Raw genomic sequence first — 16,063 nt, forward strand, 5'->3', positions numbered from 1 at the left:
AAACAAGTTATGTGGCAATTCCAGTGAAAACTAGCACAGATATATCCACAGAGTGTCAGCCATGCTGGGGCCTCTTGGAGCACCAGCCCCCACTCCTGCATGCAGTACCTGGAGGCACTGGCTCAGTTTCAGTGTACTTTCACCCAACATGGCAAAGATTTGTTGAGGAGGGAAGGAAGAATGTCCCCATGGCTGGAATTAGCTTTCAATAGCTATAGCTCATCCCACACCTCCTTTTTGTCAGTGTTTGGCCCTTGGTGTGTCTGACCTCCCCTACAGAGGAGGGCAGCAGCTGCTGCTGAACTGTCTGACTACAAACAAGTGAACTGCACCACGATGAACTGACTGCAGCTAATGGCAATTTAGCATTTATTTTCTCCTTCAAGTGGGGAGAAACTGTCTCGTTGCTATTTAAATACCTGTTCCTACCCGATTTGAACAATGTTTTAGGTAGACAGTCTTCATACACCTACCAGGTCAGCATTTATGATGTGAAGTAGCTGAATTAGGTGAGAGCTTCTTGCTTGGTGAGAATAATCACTCAGGAGCTGAGAAGCAGTGCTCACAGGTGGGAGGCTGGTTAGGCAGCAAAAACTGTATCTCTGACCTCCCTCTCTTGTATTGTAATTTCTTTTATCACCTTTGGAGTCTGGGTAGTCCATTTATGTGGAAGGGGAATTAAAAGCTATGACAGTGTAATGATATATGTCAGTACCAACTGCTTGTGAAAGCATTTGTTCTGTGCAACTGGCAGAGATTTTTAATTTGCAGTTTCTTTCATAAGACAGAAAGCCATTCAAAATATTATTTCAGTTCTAGTCTTGCACCCTTCCAGTAACGGCTGCATATTTGCTACATATTTATTATATTAAAGCAACTTTTTTTTCATCCTTATCCCCCAGCTGGAAATGGTTTTTAATGAGTTTGGAAATAAAGTGGTTGAACAGTAAGATGCAGAGGCTTTTGCCCCAAGACAAGCTACTGTGGTTCCCCCTTGACTTGTCCTAGAGGCAAAGATTGGTGCAGTGAAAACCATGAAGTTAGTTGAACCAAAACCAAACAACCCCTTGCACTGTAGATTTGTGTGTACTGCAACTAGGCCCTAGTTCTCTTTAGAATAAGGACTTTTGAAAAGCTTGAAAAATATGACCTTGTGATATATATACCCTTCAGTCTTGTGTCTGGGTTGTTGTTGTGTCATTTAAGTTCTAGCTATTAGCCCCACCAGCTGCCAGCTCCTTCCTCTCAGGCTAAATAAAACTGAACTGACTTTCAAACTGCAGCCAAGAACCCTAAACTCATCTAGGGAGGATTTCATTTAAACCAGTTGTTTCACACAGCATGCTGAAATAAATAACCCACTAGGAAAAAATAATACAGGATCAGGAGGGAAGCAATTTGAAGGATAAGCCACATGGGACAGTATATTTGTAATCTGCTTATTCAGTATGAGAATCCAACTGTGGATTAACTTCTGAACTGAAATTGCACCTTTTGTTAATTCAGGACTAATGCAAAAGGTAACATAAAAGAGCTGAAGAGTTTGGGAAGCTCTAGCTACTTCAGGCATGTCTGAGACACTCTTGATCACCTCCTGAGTATTTCCTAATAGGTGGGAAGAGTTTTATAGTAGCTGTAAGCTGGTACCACAGCCCAGGTGCTGAACTACTCACAAAAAACAGGTGCTGAAAGAAAGAGGCACATTCAGCTGAGCTGCCAACAACCAGATCTTATAAAGGTTTAAGCAAACACTTCATACAGCAACTGGTGTCCAGAGCACACAGCCAGCAGGAGGAGGTCTGCTTCTTTCCTGTACAATGTATTTGAAATTATCCTGGAGGCAGTGATACAATTCCAGATACTAATATTCTGCTGCTGTAAAGGAAAGCATCTCATAGAGGTTTAAAAAAACAAGGACATTATGGTTAAAAGTTGTGTTGGATGATGATGGATGTAGTTCCCATCTCTCTTCCTCACAACTATAGGCACAGACAAAGATTACATGGTGCACTGGTTTGGGATTCATTCTTTATAAGGTAACAAAACCAGTCAGGACAGTTCAAGCTATAGTGATTAACTATGCAAAACAGTGGGGAGCAGGCAGACAGCAGAACTCTGTTTAAGTAACTAGCAGGTATTGACCAAAACAAGTACATGAGGCAGGCAGAGATAATTTTTGCTCCCAGCACAGGCCTGTGCTGTAGAATCACTTATCACAGAAAAAACATTAGAGTTGATGCAGGTTCAGAAAGTCACTGCTTGTATTGGAGAAATTACTGAAGGAAGGGGCTCCCCTATTTTGAGACTGGAAAGCTGTGCACCTGCATTCTTCACATGCATCTTTGCACACTTGATATTAGCCACTGTCAGTGGGGACAGTTGTTCTGAGAGGATGGTCAGAAGGGTAGAAATGCTTAGCCAATGAATTTAGGATCAGAAAAAGTAAGTGAATGCCCAAACCATTACATCAACCCAAGCAATTAGCAGGAACTCTCAGGTCTCCTAATTTAGTAACAGTTTGGTCACATGTGAGAGTCTGAAATAATACTGTATGTAAGCATTTAATATCATCCTCCTGGGCTTAATGAGACATGAATCTGGGGGCTTATTTGACCATAAAAGCAGCTTTAGAAAGAGGAAGCTCTGTGGTCAACAGGGCAAGAAAGTTTTGTTTAGGATGCTCCAGCTTCTTGATCATCTTGGCAAGTTACAATGAACTGGCTCTTGCTTGAAGTAAGTAATTAATGCAATGGCATGAATTATCACAGCAGATAATGTCATACTTTGTGTCTTACTGCACTAAAGACTTACGTTCCAAGGGTTCTGTTACTGGAGGTTAGCTTGAACAGGAACTTGTTATTCTCTGAAAAAATAATAGGTACAGATTCTCCTGACCAAAACCATCACTGTAAGAATATAGTTCCAGAACCAGAGAGTTTTGCTATGTATTTTATTTAGTATAACACAATCCATCAAATTGCACATATACCAATAACCATCTAAAAATCTCATCCAATTTTCCTTCAAAGAAATCTCTCTAGCCTATCTGCTTTCCAATGCATCGCCCCCTTTCTTTCTAGCCAACTTGATATAAATCCATCTGACAATCTACCCAGGTTACAAAAGAACAGGTGAACACTATATAGAAGACTGACAATTACTACAGCATTAATCAGTTAAACCAAGTTTGTTCACTCAGTGCAGAGAACTGCAACACCACGTTCATAGAAGCTGCGTGGATCTTCCTTGGTGGCTATTTCAAAGTCAACAGTGAAAATCAGATCAGCACGAGTGAAGTTCAGATAAACTGGTAAAGTAACCTGGGGAAAAACATGAACATACAAGAGTTGTGTAAGACAGTTGAAGTGTGCAAGATGTTTCTATAACACTATAAGGTACTTACAAGATGGGAATTCATGCTCAGATAACTCAGTACTCAAAATATGAGGGAAAAACCCAAGACCTAATAAACTCATGATGCTTTTATAGGTATAAATTCATGTTTTGACGTGAATAGTGTTAGTTTTTGGATGCCTCTCCTCCTTATCAATAGATACAAAAAAAAGACCTAGTCAACACTAGGTCTGTTTGCTGCTAGCCTAGTACAAGTATTTATAAAGCTTCAGGAAAAAAACTGCTAAGTATATCTAAATATTTTTAACAATACTTACAACATTTGCCTTTTTATCAGCATTTGTCTGCTTGATCCAGCGAAGCTGTGTAATGGGCAGTACAGTTGAAATAGCATTTGAAAGTGACAGCTTGTTGTTGCTGCATGTGGCTCCCTGGAGCTTCAGGCCTGTAAATTGAAATACAGTTTAGAGTTCTAAGAGCTTTCATACATCCAAAGACCACCTCCTTGTGTATCATTTAAGGGCTAAGTCCACTATATGAGAAGTATTTTGTCCTGCAAAATGAAGAGGTTGTAGGTAATATACTATGCAATACCACTTAAATATATACTGACCTGAGCCTTGAGATTTATTAGCACTGTAAGTACTTCCCTAATAACCAATATCAAACTAATCTTTAAACAACTTCAGACATTTGCAGTGATAGGATCTTTTTCATTTGACATATCCCATTTAATACCAGAAGTTTCTGAAAACATTTTAGGTCAAGGTCCCCTTCTTTCTGGTGAGTTTACCTGTGACTCCAAAGCTGCAGGCATCCAGGACTGCGTTCTGGGTAGTTGTAACATTGACCTCAAGACAGAGTTCTTCAAGGGACCAACTGTTTGCTTGGGCAACATATTGTCTTGTAGCAGTAATATATGCCTCTGGTACAAACAGGCCACCAAGGCACACGTGGATGTTCTATTTAGGGGGGGTGGAAATTGGAGAAAAAATATTTCAGCTGCAGTATTAATTAATGACTAATAAATACTACTTCAGCAATCTATTTACATTAAAATGTTCCTGCTGCTACTGGAACACTGTCTAACTGTTGAGATGCCTTTTGCTCTAAGGCTTTGTTTTCTACAATACTAAGGCTCAGTTAGCCTGCTAAGCCTCACCATGCTGAGACCAGGAGAGACTCAACAGTATTTACAGGCACATTTCAGAGAATATTGACTCAAAGTCACCGTCTGAGGAACTATTTAGAAGTCCTGATGTAAAGACTCCATGAAGGAGTTACCCAGCTCCACCACCAACCCCCAGAAGTCAGCACAAGGTACCTTCAGTTCTTTTGCTCCACCAGATGCAGCTGCCTGGGAAATGTTCTGCAGCTGTTTAATGCGCTCACTGAAGTCGGACACCCACTGGATAACAGTCATACCAGCTGGCACTGTGTAATGAGACCAGCTTCTAGGCAAAATACCTACAAAAATGTGATTAGAATTAAGTTTTGTTCGTATGCAGGTTGAAATTATACACTACATTGACACTTCATGTTCTCTCCCAATAATCAATCTGATTTGGACAGGAATATCAATCCCTACTTTAAAAGGCCCCTCAGTAAGTGAAAGCACTTTCAAAGATTACAAAGCAAATGGCATCCAGGTGTACTCTGTATTTAAAATGCCATCCAGCTTCAGACACCCTTCAAGAGCAGCAGCTGCAGTAACACACAGCAGGACATAGCTGATCTCCAAGTCTGCATGAAGATTTCTGAAGAGGTCAAATATCTGTGTTTTAGGAAATGCTTTTGTACAAAGCAGACAGCAAATCTTCATGCATTTTTACAAGCAGGATGTCTGTGAAAATTCCACATTTATATAAAATCTTGAAACAGAAATTCAGAGAACTTGAATATTTTCTAGGAGCAATATTATAACTATGTGGTATGAGTAACTTTCTTCTGTCACAATTCAGACATTGAGAGAATTTATGAAGATTTCAGCTTAGAAATTAAGCTACTAATATAAACCATACAAAAAAAGACTAATATTAGACACCTCAACTTGAAATTTCAAACCAAAACAATTGGAATTTTATGCTTGACACAAAAGTATTGCTTGTGTCAAACTGTAAAGCCTATCCAGATATTTCTGCCATTTTTTGTTTTTTTATAAGCTGCTGACCACAAAAGCCTCTTATGGAGTGCAAGAGGCAGAGAGAGCCCTGGGAGGTGGTGATGTGAAGGACCATACCTTTCACCAGCTCATTTATAAGTGTGCGCAAGTAGTTGGTTTGCTTCTTTTTTCCTTCACACACTTGCACCACATCTGCAAGGTCCTGGCGAACATCCTGGAGCAGCTTAGCTCCCATTTTCACCTCTCTCTCAAAGAATCGGAACAAAGGATCCTGATGGTCAAAACATTGAAAGTTAAGTTGCAGACCAAAGTTCTTGCTGGAAAACTGCTACAAAAAGCAACCTCCAAATCCCGGGTGGACTGAGCAGTGACACTGTGACTACGAGCATTAAAGGTGGAAGATGCAGTGTGTGGTGCAGAAAGTAAGTGCAGAAACTGTTTTACACCCAACAATCTCCTTTCCCTCAGAGAAGTGAGAAAGAAGTCATAGTTGAACAATGAATGCAGATTGCCTGCTGCAGCTCCTTCCAATCAACTAGGGCTTCTTTTTAATCAGCAACAAAAGGTTCTTGCCTACTATTCCAGAGTAAGTCCTTGGAAGCAGTTAGACAATCATGGGCACATTTAACTAGGGAGCTAATTCCTAAGCTAGAGTTTAGGATACCACTATACAGATCTCAAAAGTTTCCAGCCCATGCAATTTCTGTTCTGAGTTAGCAGAAGCTGCTGCCCCATCTCCCCTCACTGACCATCACCACATTTTAGCAGCCATTAATGTGCACTGGCTGTAAAGACACTATCACAAGCAGCAGTCAGTGTCACAAGCACTTGTTTCTTGCTACCTGATCACAGAGAGGCTTCAGAATTGGTACCCTTACTAGACAGTTTGCCATTGCATTTCTTCAAATAATACCCAAAAGACATAAACCAGCTTTTAGGAGCATATCAAGGAACCCAGGGGAGCATTACACAGGTATGGCACTTGGAATCAATCCATTGATCCCTGAACAGTTTAACTGGTACTTGCATTTCACCATGCACCTGAACCTGTGCTTTACCTATACCCACATTAGATAAAATTTAGTTCTTACTTTAATGTTTTCCACAGTCCTCTTCAGATGGTTTAGAGTTTGTGGGATAAGGTGAAGCCAGTTAGAGGCTGTGGTATGCAGTGTTCTCATCCAGGCTGGGCGCCCATCTGATGTAGAATCAGTTCTTGTCTTCTTCTCTGTTTCTGCATAAGCTAGATCATCCTCGTCCTCTAGCATCTGCATTTTCAGCATTTTGCTGATCATATCTATGCCTAAAATAGGAAATATGCTGTTAGTCAGAGAAGCAGTGGAATCAACATGAAAACATCCTACTACAAGCAAGAACCAGGACTTTTCCTCATACCTAGTCTAGACCTAAGATTCAGAAGTGCCCAGCTGTAGGTGGTTCCAGAGCTGACAACAAAGCTTCCCAGAATTAAGATGGAAGCTTGCCATCTGGAAGGCTAAATGTAACTGGTTTTTTGGTTCACAAGCTTCTGGTCAGTTTTTGGACTACTCAAGTGTCTTACCTCGCAGAAGGTTAAACCAATTATGTTGAGGGTGGAGGGGAAAGCTATTGACTCTTTAGCAAAATTTGTATTTCTCTTCTGCTTTTTAGTTACAATGGTGGCCTGGTAATCTGTGAAAGATATCATTAAAGTTCTGGTTTTTACCTTGTGTGGTAAGAAGAACTTTCTCTGCATTATTTGGCAGGCCCAGCCACGATGGCGTTTGTGTATCTGGCAGCATCTCAACCCACTGGACAAACTCCTCACGCCTGCAAGTCAAGAGTTTTAATATTCATTAGAAAGTTTCCTTTATTACAATGCCAAGGTAATTAGTTGCCTGAGACAGATGTTTACACAGCATGGAAATATAGTAAGGTGTTTGGTTTTTTGCTTTTCTTTGTGTGCAAGTTTTTAACTTAAAATAAAAAAGTTGTACAGAGAGATCAGGATAAGGAAAAATTGATACCTGATTCCATCTGGCATCTGAATATCTTTGTGTCCATCAACTTTGCAGGCCAGTTTGAATTCACTATCAAAACTCAGAGTAGTGAACAGACGTTCCAAGAAAGTGTTCAACAAACGTTGATCAAATTCATTATCAATACGACCTCCATAGATAGACTGTGCCATCAGTGTCTTCAGTGCAGACCAGGGGATTTTATCAGGTGAAATGTTTTGGCGACCCTATAATTAGCAGCAAACAACAGTTTTGACATCTCCTCTGACTAAGGAATCAAATTCAGGACCTAAATTAAATTGCCACCTGATTATTTGTGCCTACTCATTCAACTTCCTAAATGTTTCCAGAACAGACTGTTTCTCTGAAAATCTAATTTTTTACCTGTACCCAAGGACACAACACTACTTGCCTTTGCTGTATCATCCAACCATGTATCCACCGTGTCACAGGCAGATCTCAGGTCAGACTCTCCAAACTCATACTTCTTGGACCAACCCAACGGAGCATAGCGCAGGCGCTCTTGGATAATGGCATGGAACCAGGCCAGGAGGAAATACAAACGAGCACGCTCATTTGGAGACTAGGAAGTGGAGAGAAAAAAATCCCAAACAAAACCAAACAACTGTTACTCAAGTGAACTGGTAAAAATCAAAGTCTGCATAAAAGGCTAGAAAGTATCAGATTGCTACCAAAACCTTATACATTCTACCAACAGAAGAAGTAACTACTAGTTTACTTCTGTGAGGAGAGAAGAACATCCTAGGTTCATCTGAGAAGCTGAGGTTTTATCATCTAAGGTCATATTTTACTGAACACATTCTTCCTCTCAGTTTCATCAACACAAACTGCAACCTTACCTTGCACATCCTAGAAACTGGAATGCTGCTGAAGGTCCTCAGCATGTTTGCCTTCACACCGGGAGGAGGTTCAAACACAAAGATTCGTCCAGCACGTAACAAATTCACTGGTACCTAGAAAAGATCAATAAGCTCAAATCCACCTGTTTTAGCCTTCACTAAATTAAATCTCTCTAACATCATAGTCTGCATTAACTTCAAAACCTTGTTGTGAGCACACAAATTCTTGCCTTTCTTTTGGGAGGGGTAGAGGAAGCAGCAAAAGGGAGGGTATGACGTTTTCAGCTACAATTCAGTTATCAAAAACCAAGGCTAGTAACTCCCCTGACAGGCATGTATTTTCCTTTTCCTTACTGCAAAAAGGCAGTAATGAGAAAACCCTCCCTGGGTAGCACTCTTGGCTTTGAAAGCTGGTTACTCCCCCAGAGAATCAAATTTTAAATCAGTGCTACCTTTGGATTAATCTCCATGGTAAGGAAGAGTCTGAAGCAAGCATGGGGTTGTAGGGAATGTAGCTTCTTTTCTAGTTGCATGAGCCAGCCAGGAGCCAGGTGAACATTCTTCAGCATTACCCATCTGTGAATTTTTGAAACAAGAAAAGTGCTTTTCAGTGTACAGCTTATAGATCCCTTGCTGTAATCATTACAAGTAACAGAACAAGATATCAAGAAAGGTTAACTTTCTTGTTTTGCAGATACAACTTACTTCTCTTGAAAATATTTAAACAGAAGTTGTGAACAGCTGCGCTTGTTATTACCAGTTTCAGTTCAAAAGATGGTCTCATTATTTTTACTCAGGGTTTTATCTATTTAGTGCCAGTAGATTACTTTCCCCCGTTTACCTTTCTACTAGGCAGTACAGAACTTACCTTCCAGATTTCACTGCTGTGTTTATTGCTTTATCTGCCTGGTTAAACCCTTCAGCAGAACCTAAAAGACAGAAGGGTTGCTAAAGCTCTTACTGCTAACAATTTCATTCACACTTAGATGATGAAATAAGGTATGTTCTTACCAATAGCAATTGAAGTTATCTGTGTGTTCTGCTCAGCTGCAAGGTCTTCAACATGACCACTGGCATCATAACCAGGCACTGAACACATCAGCACAGGGGTATTTGGTTTCACCTGTGGTCCAGGAAGTTTAAAAAGATGCGAATCAGTCATTGGATAAATAAGGGAATGCAGTAAGCTCAGTGTTTCTTCCCTCTGCCCAGCTAAAGATATTATGTCACTCTTAGTTTTATATTAACAAATAGAAAAACAATCCACTCCTCATACCATGGGGAGAAGGGTAAGTAAAGAAATGTTTGGTTGGACAGATTTACTCACTATGTAACTCATGCAAGGTGGCACTAAGCACTGCCTCAGGATTTTAGCCTTTCAAAAACAAGGAGGTTACCTCTGTATCTACGATTTGTGTCAGATCTAAAGGCTGCTCCATAATGGACATGAAAGACTCTCCAAGATTTGTTGAAACAAAAGTATGTGCCATGGCCAGCAAACGATCTGGACGGAAGGCCTGGATCAGAAGCAAGCGATGAATGGCCTGTCCAATAGGAGCTGGAAAGAGGAGACAGCAATAGATGGACAGGTAAGAAAACCATTCTCACCACCCTCCTCTCTTTAATTCTCCATTCCATTTTTCTCCATTTTGTTCTCAAGACTACATATTTAGAAAGTTAATTATCCTTTTGAAAGATCTGTTGCAACTTTTTAACAGAATGCCTACATTCCATCTTCAACTTCACAGTCAAAAGAAACTCACCAGCTTCAGCTGGTTTGTCTTCTGCAACACTCTAACTGCCTGCTCAACTGCTCATGTTCTGAGCCCTCCACAAGCCCACTTGGACAAGATGCATTTGGATTCTACTGAAATGCTACTGGTTTACAAAATCTACAGTCTAGAAGTATTGCCATGAGTGATTTTAATTTCTAAGGACAAGAGATCTCTTCACACCTTCTCACTCATACAATAATCTGCTGTTGAGCTAGACTTATATAGTACTATGCACTTGTCTAGCATGCACAGGGTAGATAACCTAGAGTTGCTTCAGTTAATGATCTAGCAGCTGCACAGTAGCTAGTAAATACAAGCTTAGATCCTTAATTTAGAAAGCTGCCTACAGGAATGAGCCCAAAATGATACAGACAGCAAACACTTCCTAAAGTTACCTTTCAGTCTGGGGACGAACTGAAGGGCAACAGTTACCCTCAAGTTCTAATTCTTAACAAATTAGCACCAACAACTAATGTAGCAAGAGCTAAGACTTCAGGTTTAAGATACAACTGCAGGAGGAAACATTCTAGTAGACCAGCCCCGTCCTCAGAAAAACTTTGTCCTGGAGCTTTTTAGAGTCCTGAGCTGCCTCCAGCTTTGCGATGACTAAGGTTAATCCAAACTATTACATAATCTAATGAGATTGTAGAATTATGTTTCCTCAGTGGAAGATTAGATCACAGGTTAAGGTGCAGGAACCAAGTGTAGTAACTACGGCTTACAAAATGGTTCAAAAAAACCCAACAAAACCAAACACAAATTAACCTCCCAAAAAAAACCAAACCCCAAAACAACCCAAACCCACCAGACTTCAGGTTCTTACACAATCCCAACTTTATGATTTCCCTAACCATTAAGGTCCAAACTTAAGTTCTACTTTAGAATTGGTTTTAAAACCATAGTAACTCTACTGAGATCAGTACAGTACGACGTGCGGACAACAGTGCAACTTCACTTACTTGCAGGTTTTTCTTCAGTCCAAAGGTATGGTACAGTCTGCTCGGGGGAACTGCTATCCAGCCAGATACAGAATTGCTGTATTGAAAAAAAATGCAAAAAACCTGAAGGGAAGTTTTGAGGCATCAGAAACCTGCTGCAAGGTACAGGTCCTGTTCATGGTGCAACAGAAATGTTCAATGTCAGCCTTAGTATTTAGGATTTAACGTACTGCAAAGTGTTCAGTTACATACGAACTGTTAGTAGGAAAGAAAGATTGCCAGGGTAGGGTTCAACTTGTCCAAACTCCACTAGCTTTGGATTTGCAAAGAGATTCTTTAAAATTTCCCAATTAATAGTTGTATCTTATCATCCATCTAAAATTTAGATCATAATAAAAATTTATATTGAGTACCAGAAGAAGCATTTGAGGTTCTATCTATGAGTAAGTCTTGAGAAATAAAACAGGGCTAATGCTGTTAAACAGGAACACTATTAATCATATAACTTAGCCTCAAATATTGTCTAACACTCAACAGAGTTTGGTCTTTTCCCAGGTTTCTAAATACAGATGGTTTGAGTTTCACATATAAATGGTTTGAATGTTTTCTTGAGCAAGACTGCAATTTGACCAGCACATTTAATAAGTTCTTGACTCATTTCAATGAATTTCTCCAAGTTCTATTGATTTTTAAAACAAAAATCCACATGTAAAACTCAAATTATACTTTGTCTATTACACTTTCTTTAGATGTGCCAAATTGTTTCCCTGATGTGCCCTATTGCTGCATTGCCTCCAGCACTACAATTCTACAGATCTCTAATAAGCCCAAGCCCAAGCTGTATGTTATTTTACCCCAGGTTGAAGAGTTTGATAAAAATTAGACATAGTAAAGAAAATTTGACTTCTAAAATAAAAAGTAGGCAAGACAAACCAAGCAGATACTATTTAAGATATGGACATAATCTGGAACCTGACAGTTTCACAGTCAGAACAAAGATGTATTCTTTACAAGACTTCAGTCATGAGAATAAGCAAAGTGTTCAGCAGCTGAGCACGATCCAAATTCATGTCCAAAAGCCCACCATAATGAAGTTTTGTATGGCTGGGGCTGCTCCCTTCTCTTGCACAATTATCACACAATAGTGATGCAGGAAAAGACATGCAGTATCACACTTCCTGCTACCATGGGAACCAAAGCTGGTCAACAAAGCCAGATGAACAGTTAAGCCACTTCCAAGTCCATGTGAACAGTGGTATTTACAACAAGTTTCACAGCTGGATTGCTAAGGAAATAAGAATATTCATTTCCACAACTACAACTAGTTATTTGTAAGGCTGCCCCATTCCCATCCTAGGAGAGTTTACTTGTGAGCATGAAGCTCTTCAAGCAGACACCTAAAAAGCCTGACAAGATAGTCCAGTGCAGAAACAAGCCCTAGCCAACACTTACCTCATCCTCTTGAACTTTCGAAACAAGGTCCTTAAATGCAGGAAGGCAGCTCAGCCTCATCATTGCTTCTGTTTGCTCTACAGTCAAACCATTGATTTTGGGGAGAGATGCAGTATTTAGTACAATCTCCTTCCCTCTCAAGAAGTGCTGGAATTCTGCATCATATGTAGGCTCCCTAATGTTAAGGGAAAAAAGACTTCAGCTAGATGCCTTCAAGACAGCCCTCCCTCTGTCAGCTAAAGTGAAATGAGAATATAAATGTTTACCCAATGGTGCCTTTCAGTTTGATCCGGGCCAACAACATGGCAAATGTTATATGGTCCTGATGCAGCATGCCACGTGCCACTCTATTGAATGCCACCTACCAACAAAACAGGGAAGTTAGTACAGAGGCCATGAACTCTTGACTCTTCAAAATTGACTGAAGAATTACATTTATTAGTTAAAAAACTGAACCTGGAAGAGATCCTTTGTGATGATTGAGAGACGATGAGTATGGTCTGTAATTCCCTTCAGATTTGGGTTCTCATACAAGACATTGTGATAGATGTCCAAGAAAAACTGGAGGGAGTATTGGTACAGGAAATGTATCTGAAAGACAAAAGGGTTCAGTTTTTCTCTCTTGAGTCCTACTGTTTGATAGTCATTGGCATATGCCAAACAAACTGCAATATAGCAGCCATGCTGGAATCAGGCAGTGCCTATTTAGCTTTGAACAGTAAATACATGAAGCTTCTGGCAGGAAAAACAACTCATCCTACCTGTTTCAGTGACTCCATAGTAAAGTAGATACTGCTGCATGCTGTAGAAAGAGGCAAGTACTGCTGAGAAACTGTCTCCACTTCTTGCATGACAATGTCAGTCTCTTCCACTTTTCTGGTAACCTCTGCTGCCTCCTTCTTCAGGTTCTCAAGAGTAGTAATGATGGTGTCATCATCCAGGATACGTCCCTTCACTTCATTAAGTGCCTGCAGTAGGGATTTTTCCAACTGACGCAAGCGCAGCTGAAATTCACCTTAATTAGAAGGAAAAATAGGTCACATTGTATAGACATGTTAGTTTTTTAAGAATTATTTGAATTGTGTGTACTTTGGCTTTGGACATCTTGAGAAGCCAGAGTATGAAGACATTTTACTGTGTATTTCTACAGCTACAGTAAAACCAATGTATACTTTTAGAACAGGAGGAGTTCATTTTGGTAAACATACCCTGAAGCTTGAGGAGGTCAGAACGTTTTTCATCAACATCTGGTCTTTCAGCTTTCAGGACTTCATTCAGACACTGGCTCTGTAGGCTGCTGCGAGTTACTGTGAAGTTCACAAATGTAACGCGAGAGCAGAGGTCTGGTGGGAATTCGACCTGTCACAGGAAACACAAAAAACTTTCTCAGCTTTCTGAGACACCATTTCTCCAAACAGGACAGCTTTTGTTTTACTTACTGTTGGATCTCTGGTGGAGAGGAAGATGACGAAGGATGGTGACAAATCAATATCTTGGTCTCCTAGAGTAATGAGAACTCTGCCTCCAGTTCTTCGGACTTCGCGGTTCAGAACAGGATTCAGAACTGGATCGTAGCTCTCCACGTCCTAAAAGCAGAAATGTGTTAAGAGATTGTGTTCCTTGCAAGTGTCTCAAGCAAAAACTCCCAATTGAACTAGGACTTAAAGGTCTGGTAACCAATCAGTTGGCAGTTGGCTAGGAATACAGATCACATTCAGAAGGTATTTCCACTTTAGATTTGTAGTTGAGCAATACAAGCACAAAGTTTAGGCAGTTACCATGCATAACCTCAGAAGGGTAGTACTACTGATGGCTGTAATTGTGTTAGCTCTAATGTATTACAAGCCCTATCCTAAGCAACACAAGCAACAGTTACTGATCTGTGAGCTAACCCCATTTTCCCATTTCCATACTAAGAAGCACAAAAAATACCCATCTCAAGTAAAAGTCAACTATACCTGCAGTTACCTGTTTTTTGTATTACTGAAACTTCTCTCTCATACTCAGAGTAATTTAATTCTAGATAACTAGCCATATTATTTGCTATTATCTATTACTAGAGATAGCACATGAAAACAAAGGTTGCAAGCCATTTTACAGATTGGAAAGTAAAGAAAGATAATTTCAAAATAAAAGCATTTGATCTTGAAATGGTAGAAAAGGAAATGCCTTCTTTTGATTTTCTAGCTCACCAATGTTCTTCTCAGGACTAACACCTCACGTATCACTAGTTTACTTGGCAAATTATAGTTGCTTGCATGTCACTAAAAGAACAAATGCAAACTTTTCTAGTACACAGGGCAGAATTCAAGAATTTAGATAGTTTCTACATGATCATGTAACTAACCTGAACTAGAAGTGGGTTACCAAATCTCAAGGCACTTTCCAAGTTCTTCCTGAAAGCGTCATCCAAGAAACTAGTACGAGTTATCTTACGGTCTTTATATTCATTCATGATAAACTCTGTAGCTTGCCCAGAGGGATCGATGATCAATGGATACCTGAAGTTAGTAAAAAACCACTTTCATTATTCAGGTTTTGACTGCAGACAATATCTAAGCATTTTATAAATTCATGCTACATTATTAGTCTCAACTCTAAAACCTTGTTTATTGAAGGAATAATTTGGGACAGGTTCAATGACTTCAGAGTTTTGAAAGGTAAGTCTGTTATTTGGGCAACGGAAACAGCCGCAGTTGAAGCCAACTTTTTTGTTATGCTTAGCTGTTAAAATAAGGCAAGCAAAGGTGAATGAGAGTTTTTACGTTTACACATGGTTGAGAAGCTTTTACAAACATTAGAGGTTCCCACAAGAGTAAACAGTGCTGTGAAAGAGTCACGGTGATGCAATAGGTGCAAACCCTGCCTGCTGTGAGAATATTGTTTAAGAATTCTACATCTTAGAATGAAATACCTATTAAACCGCTTGAGCATGATGGCATTCTCAGTGCACAGGTCATCTGCAGGTAGAGAACTTGCTTGCCAGCGAAGCCGCTCATCGGCGTTGGAAAGGTACTCTGTCCTTGCAATGTCCGTACGGAACTGCAAGAAGGAAACACAGTTAATATTTAACTAGAGATTCTCCAGCTAGGTGGTGAAGACATTTTAAGTAAATACAGCTCTAAAAGGTGTTTTTTCCAACAGCTCCATCCTTTACCTAGCAATGTTAAAGCTTCTTTAGCTGCTGCAGTAAATCTATTCATGGTTAGCTTATCATGACTGCATCTTTACCTGGATATTTGCCTGCTGCAAATGGTGAGACCATGTAGTGAACAGATTCTGACGCATCTGCTGATCGAAGTAGCCAGCATAGGCAATAAAAGCTCCTGAAAGTAAACAGTCTCCTGCAATAGTGGACATCTGGTTTTTGAAAGTTTCACTTGTCTTCTCCCATCTTTCACGTTCAGCAGAGAGACTCTTCAGAAGAGCTGTGCTACGGTTTACCTAGAGATAAGTGGTGAAGTAGACTCTTTAGATGATGAACTGTCATATTATAAGTCTCTTGGAACACCTAAATATTGGCTCAAGACCCAAGTTAAATTTAAAAGCCCAGAATGAGATTAAA

At 39.9% G+C, this 16,063-nt stretch overlaps 1 protein-coding gene across 1 annotated transcript in view; it reads right to left on the reverse strand.

The window, feature by feature from the left end:
* Positions 1 to 2,936: 2,936 nt before the first annotated feature.
* Positions 2,937 to 16,063, reverse strand: part of DYNC1H1 (dynein cytoplasmic 1 heavy chain 1) — a 44,998-nt gene continuing 31,871 nt past the window's right edge. The window contains exons 55-78 of the mRNA XM_051769629.1: positions 15,730 to 15,942; positions 15,413 to 15,540; positions 14,846 to 14,999; positions 13,938 to 14,084; positions 13,707 to 13,857; positions 13,260 to 13,513; positions 12,955 to 13,089; positions 12,765 to 12,859; positions 12,499 to 12,673; positions 11,068 to 11,143; positions 9,731 to 9,891; positions 9,345 to 9,456; positions 9,202 to 9,262; positions 8,786 to 8,909; positions 8,334 to 8,447; positions 7,886 to 8,056; positions 7,483 to 7,700; positions 7,182 to 7,285; positions 6,568 to 6,779; positions 5,594 to 5,747; positions 4,679 to 4,821; positions 4,148 to 4,316; positions 3,672 to 3,799; positions 2,937 to 3,320 (exon numbers count right to left, since the gene is read on the reverse strand). Of these exons, the coding sequence (XP_051625589.1) occupies positions 3,192 to 3,320; positions 3,672 to 3,799; positions 4,148 to 4,316; positions 4,679 to 4,821; positions 5,594 to 5,747; positions 6,568 to 6,779; positions 7,182 to 7,285; positions 7,483 to 7,700; positions 7,886 to 8,056; positions 8,334 to 8,447; positions 8,786 to 8,909; positions 9,202 to 9,262; positions 9,345 to 9,456; positions 9,731 to 9,891; positions 11,068 to 11,143; positions 12,499 to 12,673; positions 12,765 to 12,859; positions 12,955 to 13,089; positions 13,260 to 13,513; positions 13,707 to 13,857; positions 13,938 to 14,084; positions 14,846 to 14,999; positions 15,413 to 15,540; positions 15,730 to 15,942 (3,528 nt within the window). The 3' untranslated portion in view covers positions 2,937 to 3,191. The remainder of the gene's footprint in view (positions 3,321 to 3,671; positions 3,800 to 4,147; positions 4,317 to 4,678; positions 4,822 to 5,593; positions 5,748 to 6,567; positions 6,780 to 7,181; positions 7,286 to 7,482; positions 7,701 to 7,885; positions 8,057 to 8,333; positions 8,448 to 8,785; positions 8,910 to 9,201; positions 9,263 to 9,344; positions 9,457 to 9,730; positions 9,892 to 11,067; positions 11,144 to 12,498; positions 12,674 to 12,764; positions 12,860 to 12,954; positions 13,090 to 13,259; positions 13,514 to 13,706; positions 13,858 to 13,937; positions 14,085 to 14,845; positions 15,000 to 15,412; positions 15,541 to 15,729; positions 15,943 to 16,063) is intronic.

The sequence above is a fragment of the Manacus candei genome, unplaced genomic scaffold (assembly GCF_025592945.1).
Source record: "Manacus candei isolate 608988 ecotype Guabito, Panama unplaced genomic scaffold, ASM2559294v1 h1tg000109l, whole genome shotgun sequence".
Classification (NCBI taxonomy): Eukaryota; Metazoa; Chordata; class Aves; order Passeriformes; family Pipridae; genus Manacus; species Manacus candei.